The 13,972-nt window shown below is 44.1% G+C and overlaps 1 protein-coding gene across 1 annotated transcript in view; it reads left to right on the forward strand.

Annotated features, from left to right (window-relative positions):
• The window catches only part of ZBTB11 (zinc finger and BTB domain containing 11), a 33,867-nt gene extending 32,139 nt beyond the window's left edge, over positions 1 to 1,728 (forward strand). The window contains exon 11 of the mRNA XM_017504338.2: positions 21 to 1,728. Coding sequence (XP_017359827.1) covers positions 21 to 538 — 518 coding nt within the window. The 3' untranslated portion in view covers positions 539 to 1,728. The remainder of the gene's footprint in view (positions 1 to 20) is intronic.
• The last annotated feature ends 12,244 nt before the right edge of the window (positions 1,729 to 13,972 follow it).

Consider the following 13,972-nt stretch of genomic DNA (forward strand, 5'->3'; position numbering starts at 1 on the left):
TTTTTTTTCTTTTTCTTTAGGAGTTAAGCCATTTGAGTGCTTAACATGTGGAGTCGCTTGGGCTGACGCCCGATCTCTAAAGCGCCACGTCAGAACACATACAGGTGAACGGCCCTATGTCTGTCCTGTATGTAGTGAAGCCTACATAGATGCTCGAACACTCCGTAAACATATGACTAAATTCCACAGAGACTATGTGCCTTGCAAAATTATGCTGGAAAAAGACACCCTTCAGTTTCATAACCAAGGAACTCAGGTGGCACATGCTGTTAGCATCTTAACAGCAGACATGCAGGAACAAGAAAGCAGTGGTCCTCAAGAACTTGAGACTGTGGTAGTGACAGGAGAAACTATGGAAGCTCTGGAAGCTGTTGCAGCTACTGAAGAGTATCCATCGGTTTCTACGCTTTCTGACCAAAGTATAATGCAAGTGGTTAATTATGTATTGGCACAACAGCAAGGACAGAAGCTATCTGAAGTTGCAGAAGCTATTCAAACTGTTAAAGTAGAGGTAGCACATGTTTCAGAAGGAGAATGAATATGTTATGAAGATAAAAAGTAACATCTCTTGTACACTGAACTCACAGAACATTTGTTTACAGTTCTTGATGACTATGTGCTTGGAGTTTACATATCAAAGCTCTGGGCTGTTTGGTAACATAACATTTCCAAATATTCTCTCCAGCTGATGGGTTCAATAGAAAAGTCCATTTAGTGTAAAGGAATTGAAAACAAGTCTATTAGGTTGGTGCAATTACTTTTGTAATTGACTAATTAATTACTTTTGCACTAACCTAATATTTGATGGCAGTGGTTTATCATGATACACCTTTTATGAATTAATGTTTATAAATGACTGTACTGAATTTAAAACTGTACAGTTTCATTTGCATTTTGACATATTATACATTTTGCATTTAAAAGGCTGCACCAATTGGCTTTTCTTCTGTTTTATTCTCAAAATACAGAGATTCTGTGATTTATTTGCCCTGTTTATGGATTAAAAAGAAAATTCTAATATAAAAGCATTTCAATAGGATGCATAGGTATATTACTTTTAAATGCTTTAGATCTGTGATTCTTGACTATTTATTTTATCCCTTTTAAGTCAGGGATTCTTTATTCTGTTTTAAAGCACTTAATGAGTTACATGTTGTAATCAAGTTTGCACAATATATTTATCTATATGGGGAACCCATAAATGAATAGCTAATTTTTCAAATGCCATTAAAATGCATGAAATGCTTATTAAAACCTTATTATACTGTCTCTTCAAGGCAAGTAAATTGACCATGAGAAAAGAACACTTATTAAACACTGTTGATGGAAAAATTCTCCTTGTTAACATAGGACAATTAATGGGGAAAAAAAATTCTCGTTCTTTGCAAAGAATGAACAAGTTGATAAGCTAGGTTTGGTATGTTTTCAGCTTTTGTATCATGTTTGTTTAATTTGGTTGAAAAACTGCAGTTGAGAAATCGGATAGCAATATAGAAATTCACAGCAGCTCTGTGGATACCATGTAATTGTCAGATAACTTCGGAATATTGAATATTATTCAGTGCAGCCCTCATAGTATAATACTTGAAGAAATTAATTGATTACAATTTCACCAAATTGTTTAAGGTAAATTTTTTTCTTTTGAGATGAAGTTTTGCTCTTGTTGCCCAGGCTGGAGTACAATGGCACAATCTCAGCTCACCATAACCTCCACCTCCTGGGTTCAAGCGATTCTCCTGCCTCAGCCCCCCAAATAGCTGGGATTACAGCATGTGCCACCATGCCCAGCTAATTTTGTATTTCTGGTAGAGATGGGGTTTCTCCATGTTGGTCAGGCTGGTCTCAAACTCCTGACCTCAGGTGATCTGCCCACCTCAGCCTCCCAAAGTGCTGGGATTACAGGTGTAAGCCACCATGCCCAGACTGAAGATAAATTATTTTTAAAGGCTACCTGAAAATTATATTAATTCATATGTTTGATTTTTAAATCCCACCTCCTTAAAGCTATCCAATTTTCTGACTTTGAAAATAACCGTGAGAGATGCCACATTTCTCTCTGGGAAACTACCACTCAAAGTATAATTGTTAAAAAATTAAGCCTTTAGGTATTAGAAGCTGTTATAAAGTATAAGTATAAAATTAAGATATAAGCAGAACACATGTAAATCATTCCTAAAGCACAAGAAAAGAATGTGCCTTGATGTACATATATTATTAAGATGCCCCTCCTAGTTTACTTTAAAAATGGCTTTAAGAATAAACAATAAATGTGATAGCTGTGCATGCATTATATATTTGCATTTGCAAATTTTTCATTGTTTTAACAGCTGTGTGGCTGACTTTCAGTTTTAAGAAGTGAATTGACATATAGCCCATAACTTTATAATGGCTGCTCATTTATCTTTCAGTTGGTGAAAAAGCATTTCAACCTGTCTAAAATTTGGAATTGTGTCTTTTATGTTCCATCCTCACTATTGTTATTAGATTTAGTTTAAAAATTATATACGACCATTAATGTATGTCATAAATATGTAAATAAAAGATGTTGAATCTTGTTTAAAAGCATGAGCTTTGGAGTTGGGCTTGTCACTATTTTCAATTCATAAATCAGTTGTTACTTGATATGTTAATTTAACATATAACTTAAACTTAATTTAATAATTAAGTTAATTTATTTTAAAATGGAAAGGAAATCAAACATGAAAAAATAATGATTGGAGGAACACTTAATATTAAAACTTCTTACTCTTAAATATAATTGATATGGACAGGAGGCAAGGAAATAATGGGTAGAAGGGGGCAGTTCCCCAGCAAAGGCCTGGAAAACCCAAGGCCCTAAATGGGAACAGGCATTCCTGTTTTCACGCCCAAATGTTGCTTTGTGGTCCACCACAGCCCCCGATTCTGCACCCATATAAACCCTAAACACAGGCTCCATGAGCAGAAGAGCAATGCAGCAAAGAAGGAGAGAAGAGAAGGAACATCTAAACGTTGAAAGGAGTTCAGCTGGGGATCGTCGAAGAGATCAGCCATAGGATGGCTGAACTCCAGGGAAAGATGATCTTCCCACTCCATCCCCTTTCCAGCTCTCCATCCATCCCGCTGAGAGCCACCATTATCCAGCAATAAAATCCTCTGCATTTACCATCCTTCAATCTGTCCATGTGACCTGATTCTTCCTGGATACCAGACAAGAACCCAGGTACCAAGAGGGCACTGAGCTGGTTAACACTTAAGCCATCTGTGGACAGCAGTGCTAAAGGAGCACGGTAACATGCCCACTGGGGTCTTCAGGAGTCGCAGGCATTCCCAACCAGACGCTACTATGGGGTCAGAGCTCAAAAGCGCTCAATCCAGCTCCTGCACTTGCCCAGTCTGCGTGCTCCCCCTTCTATAAGGGGCTTGGCTGAACAGATGAGCCATACCCCCATCGCATGTCCTGTGAGGGTATCAGGGAATGCTCCTGTTTTATAATCTTGCCATAAAATTAAATATTGTGCCATCAGCCATCAGCTTTGAATAATTTAAACATGTAGAATTATATAAATTCCATGTAGAAACAAATGTTAAGGTTCTGAAAATTCAGCAGAGTTTTAATGTTACCATGAGGGCATTGCTAGTTTATAACAATTCCTTTTTAGAAGCATAAAGCATATTGCTGTCATCAGATGACTTCCAAAAACTGCAGGTGTCTCCTGATCAAATATCCAGTCCTTAAGCACTTGTGGCTACTTGTTACTGCTGCTGGTACCAAGTGATTTGGATCAGTGCGGTTACTCCCTGAAATGGTATATATTGTCAATAGAAATGAATTAAGTAAGGCTCTAACAGGTTTTAATATGTTCATTTTACTAAAAGCCAGTGGGGGGTTATGTACAAGATAAGCTGTTGAATTTAGAGCTAAACCAAACCTTCTGGCTTTTTCCCCTCTTGTTCTTATAGCATTGGTAAAAACTGTGTGGGCATGATGTTTTGTTTTTTTGAGATAGAGTCTCTGTTGCCCACGCCAGAGTGTAGTCGTGCAACCATGGCTCCCTACAGCCTTGACCTCCTGGGCTCAAGTGATGCTGCCTCAGCCTCCCAAGTAGCTGGGACCACTAGCTCCTAAAAAGCCCAGCTAGCTAATTTATTTTTTGTAGAGATGAGGTCTCTCCTTGTTGCCCAGGCTGGCCTCAAATTCCTAGGCTCAAGTGATTCTCCCACCTAAGCTTTCCAGAGTACTGGGATTACAGGCGTGAGCCACCACCCGGGGCCGATGATGTTTTCTGTTCATGATTCTTTCAAATCTGTAATCTTGGAGGTTCCTAACGGGTTTTACATCCAGTGCTTGGCACGTGTTTAGTAAAAGCCTTTATTTCACTCGATCCTACAAATTTAGCAGTACTAGTTGTTGAAATGTGTGGAGCAAAGATACATAATTTCTTTAATCACTTAAAAAATGCCAAATTTAGGCCGGGCGCGGTGGCTCAAGCCTGTAATCCCAGCACTTTGGGAGGCCGAGGCGGGTGGATCACGAGGTCAAGAGATCGAGACCATCCCGGTCAACATGGTGAAACCCCATCTCTACTAAAAATACAAAAATTAGCTGGGTATGGTGGCGCACGCCTGTAGTCCCAGCTACTCGGGAGGCTGAGGCAGGAGAATTGCCTGAACCCAGGAGGCGGAGGTTGCGGTGAGCCGAGATTGCGCCATTGAAACAAAACCTGCAAAAAGATCGAAACACCGTCTAAAAAAAAAAAAAAAAAGCCAAATTTATTTTGTAGTCTGTTATAATTTGAAGGTTTCATTTTGTTTTTTTGCTTTTTTGCTAGTCAAGTGAAGCAGTGGGCATGGAGAAGGAACAGAAATCTGAAACTAGTTATGACCAATTAGTTGTAAATACCACTGCAATTGGATCAGCTATCTGAAGTTTTGAGGTTTAATACTACTGCTATTCGATTTTTTGGCGGGGGAGGGGGCAGGGACAGGGTCTCATTCCCATCGCCCAGGCTAGAGCGCAGTGGCACTATCATTGTTCACTGCAGCCTTCACTTCTGGGCTCAGGCGATCCTCCCACCTCAGCCTCCCAAAGTGCTGGGACTACAGGTGTGAGCCACTGCCCAGCCCTTCAAGGAGTTTTATGATTTAGAGTATGAGTTCATCTCCTATAGGGCCTGCTATTGTTGAAATGTTTGTATCTTTCAGAATTCATGTTGAAACTTAACCCCTAATGCAGCAGTATTGAGGTATGGCTTTGAGAGGTGATTGGGTCATGAGACCCTTGCCTTATGAATGTATTAGTGCCTTATAAAAGGGCTGGAAGCAGGCCAGGTGCGGTGGCTCACACCTGTAATCCAAGCACTTTGGAGGCCAAGGCAGGCGGTCACCTGAGGTCAGGTGTTCAAGACCAGCCTGACCAATATGGTGAAACCCCGCCTTAAAAAATAAAGGCGGGGGGCTGGAAGCTACTAGCTAAACTCTTTTTTTTGCCGTTTTTGCCTTATGGCCTTGTGCCATGTGAGAACACAGCAACAAGGCTCCATTTTGGAAGTAGAGAGCAGCCCTTGCCAAACACTGAGCCTAGTGACACTGGGCCTAGTGGAGCCTTGATCTTGAACTTCCCAGCCTCCAGAACAGTGACAAAATAAGTTTATGTTATTTATAAATTATGCAGCTTACGGTATTTTGGTATAGCAGCCCAAATGTACTAATGGCCTTATTTTAGGGAATCTTACACCACCTACCTAGGTCGAAGATAGTTCCTTCCAGATCAGTTTTGAAACCAGCCTGACCAACATGGAGAGACCCCGTCTCTACTAAAAACACAAAATTAGCTGGGTATGGTGACCGGTGCCTGTAATCCCAGCGACTCAGGAGGCTGAGGCAGGAGAATCACTTGAACCTGGGAGGTGGAGGTTGCACCGGGGTGCAGTGACGTGGGATCACGCCACTGCACTCCAGCCTGAGCAACAAGGGGGAAGCTCTGTCTCAAAAAAAAAAAAAAAAAAAACACTTCTGGGGAGGTTTTGGCCTGCCTGAAGCTCGGCATGAGACAGCCTTCTGTCTCTGGGGTGGTGAATGGATTTTTTTCTGGTTTGTGTTTTTGCTGAAAGTGAAGCTCTTCGTTGGTCCCAGCTTTGTGTGGAGCTGTTTCCATTTTTGTGTTCCCAAACCCTGATCTCTTGTCAACATTTGGCAGCCCAAAGCCGACCCCTCTGAGGCTGGCGTTTTCATCTACTAGAGGCTACTGCAGCTTCCACTTGCATATTTGGAGCCCTTTCTTACAAAGCACTTTGACTTCCATAGGATGTTAATAAGCAGAAATGTTCAGGTGTCTTAGTCTGCCAAATACTGAAAACCAAGTCGTGTTGTTTTTATTTTATTTTATTTTTATTTATTTATTTATTTATTTTTGAGATGGAGTTTCACTCATGTTACCCAGGCTGGAGTGCAATGGCGCGATCTCGGCTCACTGCAACCTCCGCCTCCTGGGTTCAGGCAATTCTCCTGCCTCAGCCTCCTGAGTAGCTGGGATTACAGGCACGCACCACCATGCCCAGCTCATTTTTTGTATTTTTAGTAGAGACGGGGATGTTGACCAGGATGGTCTCGATCTCTTGACCTCGTGATCCACCCGCCTCGGCCTCCCAAAGTGCTGGGATTACAGGCTTGAGCCACCGCGCCCGGCCTACTCTCTCCTTTCTTGGGGTGTCGTAATTTAGCAGTCTTCCTTCCCATTGATCATATTTTGGCAGTTTTATTTTCACCCTCAGTACCTTTCTTTCTGTGTCATTCTCTCCATCTTCTTCTCCCTTCCTGATAACTTATGAGAGTCCCTTGACCCGATTTTTAATTGTTTTTATTCAATTGTCTATTGAATTCATTTCAAAAATTTTTTTTTTTCAAAAATTATATTTTTATGCTAGAATTTACACTTGTTTCTTCATAGATGCTTATTTCTGCTCCCCATTTCCATTCAGCTTACTTTGCTGATTTTATTCATATGTTCGTTTAAAATTCTTTTTTTTTTTTTTTCTTAAAGATGTGTTTTTACTGTAATGGCCAGGCTGGTCTTGAACTCATGACCTCAGGTGACCCACCCACCTCGGCCTCCCAAAGTGCTAGGATTACAGGCGTGAGCCACCACGCCCGGCCATGTTCATTTAAAATTCTTATTGAGCAGGGTGCGTTGGCTCAGGCCTGTAATGTCAACACTTTGAGGGGCTGAGGCGAGTGCGTCACTTGAGGTCCGGAGACCAGCCTGGCCAACATCGCGAAACCCCGTCTCTACTAAAATACAAAAATATTAGCTGGGTATGGTGGCAGGTGCCTACAGCCCCAGCCACTAGGGAGGCTGAGGCAGGAAAATCATTTGAACCTGGGAGGCAGAGGTTGCAATGAGCCAAGACCGTGCCACTGTACTCCAGCTGGAGTGATAGAGTGAGACTCCCTCTAAAAAAAAAAAATTGGCTGGGCATGGTAGCACTCCTATAATTCCAGCTTCTCGGGAGGCTGAGGTAGGAGAATTGCTTGAACCAAGGAGGCAGAGGTTCCAGTGAGCTGAGTTCACACCACTGCACTTCAGGCTGGGCAACAGAGGGAGACTCCATTTCAAAAAAATAAAAAATTCTTGGGCTGGGTGCAGTGGCTCATGCCTGTAATCCCAGTACTTTGGGAGGCCAAGGCGGGCGGATCACTTGAGGTCAGGAGTTTGAGACCAGCCTGGCCAACATGGTGAAACCCCGTCTCTACTAAAAATACAAAAATTAGGCCGGGCGCGGTGGCTGAAGCCTGTAATCCCAGCACTTTGGGAGGCCGAGGCAGGTGGATCACGAGGTCAAGAGATCGAGACCATCCTGGTCAACATGGTGAAACCCCGTCTCTACTAAAAATACAAAAAATTAGCTGGGTGTGGTGATGCGTGCTTGTAGTCCCAGCTACTCGGGAGGCTGAGGCAGAAGAATCGTATGAACCCAGGAAGTTGAGGTTGCAATGAGCGGAGATCGTGCCACTTGCACTCCAACCTGGGCGACAGAGCGAGACTCTGCCTCAGAAATAAACCTGAGACTGGCCTTCTGAGGTGTCTTTTCAGGTTTTTTTGCATGTCTCTTCCCAATGGCTTCATCTGGACCCACCAACCCTCCTGCAGCTCCGGCCAGAAGGGACTCAGGACAAAAGGGCAACTTCAACTCCCGTTGATTTCACCTCCAAACCATCGAATCAGCAGCAAGTGCCCATAGCTTAGCAACCCCTACCCCTTTCCCCAAACTGCCTTTGAAAAATCTCTAACCTTGGCCAGCACTTTGAGAGGCCAAGATGGGTGGATCACGAAGTCAGGAGTTCGAGACCAGCCTGGACGATATGGTGAAACCCTGTCTCTACTAAAAATACAAAAAAAATTAGCTGGACATGGTGGCACACACCTGTAGCCCCAGCTACTCGGGAGGCTGAGGCAGAAAAATCGCACCAACCTGGGAGGCAGAGGTTGAAGTAAGCCAAGATCGCACCACTGCACTCCAGCCTACTTGAAAGAGCGAGACTCTGTCTCAAAAAAAGCAAAAGAAAAAAATAGAAAAATCTCTAACCTATGAGCCTTCAAGGAGATTGAATGAAGTAGTAACTCTGTCTCCCAGGTGGTGACATGGGTGGCCTTATATCAATTAAACTCTTTACTACAAGGCGATGAATTTATTTTGTTTTTGCAGTGCACAGAAAGAACCAGTCAGATGGTTACAAATGTTCAACTTTTATAATATGTTCAGGCTGGGCGCCGTGGCTCACACCTGTAATCTCAGCACTTTGGGAGGCCGAGGCGGTGGATCACCTGAGGTCAGGAGTTTAAGACTAGCCTGGCCAACATGGTGAAACTCTGTCTTTACTAAAAATACAGAAATTAGCCAGGCGTGGTGGCACATACCTGTAATCCCAGCTACTCTGGAGGGTGAGGCAGCAGAATTGCTTGAACCCAGGAGGCAGAGGTTGTGGTGAGCCGAGATTGCACCACTGTACTCCAGCCTCAGCAACAGAGCTAGACTCCATCTCAAAAAAAAAAAAAAGAAAAGGAAAATGTATGTCAGGTGCAGTGGCTCATGCCTGTAATCCCAGCACTTTGGGAAGCCGAAGCAGGCAGATCACTTGAGGTCGGGAGCTCAAGACCAGCCTGGCCAAAATGGTGAAACCTGTCTCTACCAAAAATACAGAAATTAGCCAGACGTGTTGGCAAATGCTGTAATCCCAGCTACTTGGGAGGCTGAGGCAGGAGAATTGCTTGAACCCGGGAGTTGAAGGTTGCAGTGAACTGAGGTCATGCCACTGCACTCCATCCTGAGTGACAGAGTGACATTGTGTCAGAAAAGTTAAAAATATACATTTGATAATTTTGCCTTTTTTTTTTTTTGAGACAGAGTTTCCCTTTTGTTGCCCAGGCTGGAGTGCAGTGGTACGATCTTGGCTGGCTGCAACCTTTGCCTCCTGGGCTCAAGTGATTCTCATGCCTCAGCCTCCTGAGTAGCTTGGGACTAGAGGTGCCCTCCACCATGCCCAGCTAATATTTGTATTTTAGTGAAGATCAGAGTTTCATCATGTTGGCCAGGCTGGTCTTGAACTCCTAACCTGAGGTGATCTGCCCGCCTCGGCCTCCCAAAGTGCTGGGATTATAGGTATAAGCCACCATGCGCAGTGATTTTACCTTTTTGTGATTTTACCTTTTTTTTTTTTTTTTTTTTGAGATGGAGTCTTGGTCTGTCACGCAGGATGGAGTGCAGTGGCTCAGTCATAGCCTTGAACTTCTGGACTCCAGGGATCCTTTCATCTCAGTCTTCTGAGTAGCTGGGGACAACAGACACCACCAATGCTGGTTTTGTTTGTTTTAAAGACAGGGTTTCACCATATTGGTCAGGCTGGTCTTGAAATCCTGACCTCAGGTGATCCGCCCGCCTCAGCCTCCCAAAGCCCTAGGATTACAGGCATGAGCCACCGCGCCCGGCTTGTTTGTTTTTTTATTTGTTTTTTTCCTCCATAGAGATGGGGTATCTCTTTTCGTTGTCTAGGCTGGTCTTGAGCTCCTGATTTCAAGTTACCCTCCCACCTCAGCCTCCAAAAATGCTGGTATTACTGGTGTGAGGCACCGTACCTGGCCTTACTTTTTTTTTTTTCCAAGATGGGGTTTCACCATGATGGCCAGGCTGGTCTTGAACTCCTGACCTCAGGTGATCCAGCCACCTCGGCCTCCCAAAGTGCTAGGATTACAGGCGTGAGCCACTGCGCCCGGCTTTTTTTTTTTTTTTTTTTTTTTTTGAGACGGAGTTTCGCTCTTGTTACCCAGGCTGGAGTGCAATGGCACGATCTCGGCTCACTGCAACCTCCGCCTCCTGGTTTCAGGCAATTCTCCTGCCTCAGCCTCCTGAGTAGCTGGGATTACAGGCATACGCCACCATGCCCAGCTAATTTTTTGTATTTTAGTAGAGACGGGGTTTCACCATGTTGACCAGGATGGTCTCGATCTCTTGACCTCGTGATCCACCTGCCTCAGCCTCCCAAAGTGCTGGGATTACAGGCTTGAGCCACCGCGCCCGGCCAGCACATATAATTTTTTAAATGTAATGACATTTCGCCACTGCTCAGCAGTGTCATCTTTGTCGTGAATCTAGGGTACATACATATGTAAGTTTCATTCCAGACTCTATTCTGCTTCTTCGCTCTATTTTTGTATCCTTACACCAATAACACATTGCCTTAATTAATGTAGGTTTATGATAATTTCGACATCTGGTAGAGTAAGTCCTCCCACGTTGTTCTTATTGCAGTTTGTCTTGGGTATTCATTCCATGTGAATTTTAGAATCACTTTGTCAGCTGGGAGCGGTGACTCACTTCTGTAATCCCAGCACTTTGGATTGCCAAGGTGGGTAAATCACCTAAGGTCGGGAGTTTGAGACCAGCCTGGCCAACATGGCGAAACCCCGTGTCTACTAAAAATACAAAAATTAGCTGGGCATGATAGCAAGGGCCTGTAATCCCAGCTACTTGGGAGGTTGAGACAGGAGAATCACCTGAACCTGGGATGCAGAGGTTGCAGTGAGCTGAGATCACGCCATTGCACTCCAGCCTGGGCAACGAGACTAAAACTACATCTCAAAAAGAGAAAAGAAAAGAATCACATTGTTAATTTTTGGTGGGATCTCGGCTCACTGCAACGTCTGCCTCACAGATTCAAGCAATTCTCCTGCCTCAGCCTCCTGAGTAGGTTTACAAGGGCCCGCCACCATACCCAGCTAATTTTTGTATTTTTAGTAGAGATGGGGTTTTTCAGCATGTTGGCTAAACTCCTGACCTCAGGTGATCCGCCCCCTCAGCCTCCCAAAGAGCTGGGATTACAGGCATGAGCTGCTGCATCTGGCCTATTTTGTCAATTTTCATAACAAAAAACCTCCTTGAATTTGACTGGAATTGCATTGACAATATAAATCAATTAGGGGAGAATTTATATTGTCGACAAAAAGAGTCAAACTCTGTGAAATATTTGAAGAGATTTATTCTGAGCCAAATATGAGGAACCGTGGCCCATGACACAGCCCCCAGGAGGTCCTGAGAACATGTGCCTGGTGGCTGGAGTGCAGCTTGGTTTTATACAGTTACAGTGGTCCTTCAGGGAAAAGGAGACAAGTTTCTTCCCTCTTGCTCTCTCTTTTCCTTTAAATCTTTCTCCTTTTAGTAGAGACAAAGGAGACACTCTTGGTTTTATACAGTTAGAGAGGCATGAGACATCAGTCAAACACATTTAAGAAATACATTGGTTTGGTCCAGAAATACAGGCAACTCAAAGCAGGGGCTTGAAGGTTATACATGAATTTAAACATTTTCTGGTTGACAATTGATTGACTTTGTCTAAAGATCTGGGATTCATAGAAGGAATGTTCAGGTTAAGATAAAAATTGTGGAGAGCAAAGTTTTTTGAAGTCTTATAGTGGCTGCCCTTAGAGACAAATGTTTCTCATCAGATCTTAGTTAATCTCCTTAGGACTGGGAACCTCTGGAAGAAAAAGATTCAGCTATGTTAACAGAGATTCTTTACAGATGCAAATTTTCCCCCACAAAGAACAGTTTTGTAGGGCCATTTCAAAATACAGCAAAGAAACATGTTTGGGAGTTTGTTTTGATCTTCTTCCTTGTCTCATAATATTATGCCAGAGTCAGGATGGAAAGTAAATCACAATATATATGTTAAATAAAACCCATCTGATGAGAATTTGATTTGTAGGGCATGACTCCCCAGACCCCTTACACAGGAACTTGGGCAAGATAAAAAATTAGAGTTTAGTTCTCAATAGCTTCATAATCCAGAATTTTTGTGTATAATGTTTTTGTACGGTCTTTTAGGCTAACTGGCTCCACCATAGGCCATACCCTAAGCCGAGGATGGCCTATGGCAGTCCCTGTGACCCGCACATACACTGCTGGATGGCCTCCTAAAATTAGAAGATCTGAAGTAACTGGAAGACCATGAAAAGAGGAAGAATGATCAAACCCTGCAGCACCTAATTAACTTTGAGACATTCTCTGTTTTCTTTATTCCTGCCTCAACTGATAAGGCTATTGGACTGTGTAACCCACCTTGGTCAACCGCGTGACTCCAGACCCTATATCCTCCTGCCAGCTTGTAAGAACCGCCCTAAACTGTAACTTCTGTAACTTTCCACTGCCTACACCAAACCTATAAAACCAGCTCCTATCCCAGCGCCCCCCACTCACTCTCTGTTCAGACTCAGCCCGCCTGTACCCGGGTCAATAAACAGCCATGTTGCCCACAGAAGCCTGTTTGGGGGGTCTCCTCATTCAGAGCGTGTGTTTCAACATTTGGTGATGAAACCTGGGATAGGGGACTCCTTTGGGGAGACCAGCCCCCTGTCCCTGCTCCCTTTCTGGGAAGAGACCCACTAGGACCTTGACACATCAGACCAGACCAGCAGCTCACTCTTAGCGTGCCTTCAGATCAGGGAGCAGTCTCTGTCCCTCCTCATTCTCTCTCTTTTCCTTCAGGGAAGAGGAGACAAGTTTCTCTTTTCCTTTAAATCTTTCTCCTTTTAGTAGAGACAAAGGAGCTACTCTTTATCCATGTAGAGACAGAGAAGACAATCTCTTCCTCATGCTCAAAAACTCCGACATCAGTCATGGACTCAGGAAAACAGTCTTTCCTTGGTGTCTGGTCAATCACCGGGACGCATGCCTTGATCACTCGCCCACGTTACAGCCTAGGAATCACTCAGGGACGCCCACTGAACATCCTGGGGGCTGCTCGCTGCTTTGCCTCGTCTCTACTCTACTTTCCTTAAACTTAATTCCTTCGCTGTGTGCAATATTCCACCCTCTATTCCTCTGTCTTCGCCTCTAGCCTGTGTCTAAAAAACCTAAAACCTCTTCAGCTGTCACCTGATCTGAAACCCAAACGTCTCATTTTTTCTGTAACACAGCCGGGCCTCAATGCAAATGAGACAGGGGTTCCAAATGGCCAGAAAACAGCACTTTCAATTTGTCTGTTCTGTGAGACCTAAACAATTTTTGTCAACAAGTGGGCAAATAAATGGTCTGAAGTGCCTGACGTCCAGGCGTTGTTTTTTAACACCCCAATCCCTCCCTAATCTCTGCTCTCAATGCAGCCCGCCCCAAATTTTCCTTCTCTCACTTCCATCCCCTCCCTCCGCACCTGTTGCTGACCCAGAATCCTCCTTGTCCATTGACCATTCCGACCTTTCTTCGCCCCGCCTGTCTGAACCAGACCCCAATCCAGGCCTTAACCCCCCACCCCCAGAGCCTCCCTCCTCTTCCTCTGCCCACAACCCACCTCGTCATGCCCCTCCTGTCACCTCCCCACCTCATGGCCGGTCCGGCTTACAGTTCAGTCCTGCGGCTACCTCCTCCGCCCTGCGAGGGGTGGCTGGAGCCAAAGGCATCGTTAGGGTACACGTGCCTTTCTCTTTTTTTTTTTTTTTGGACAG

This window comes from Cebus imitator, unplaced genomic scaffold (assembly GCF_001604975.1).
Source record: "Cebus imitator isolate Cc_AM_T3 unplaced genomic scaffold, Cebus_imitator-1.0 Scaffold321, whole genome shotgun sequence".
Lineage (NCBI taxonomy): Eukaryota > Metazoa > Chordata > Mammalia > Primates > Cebidae > Cebus > Cebus imitator.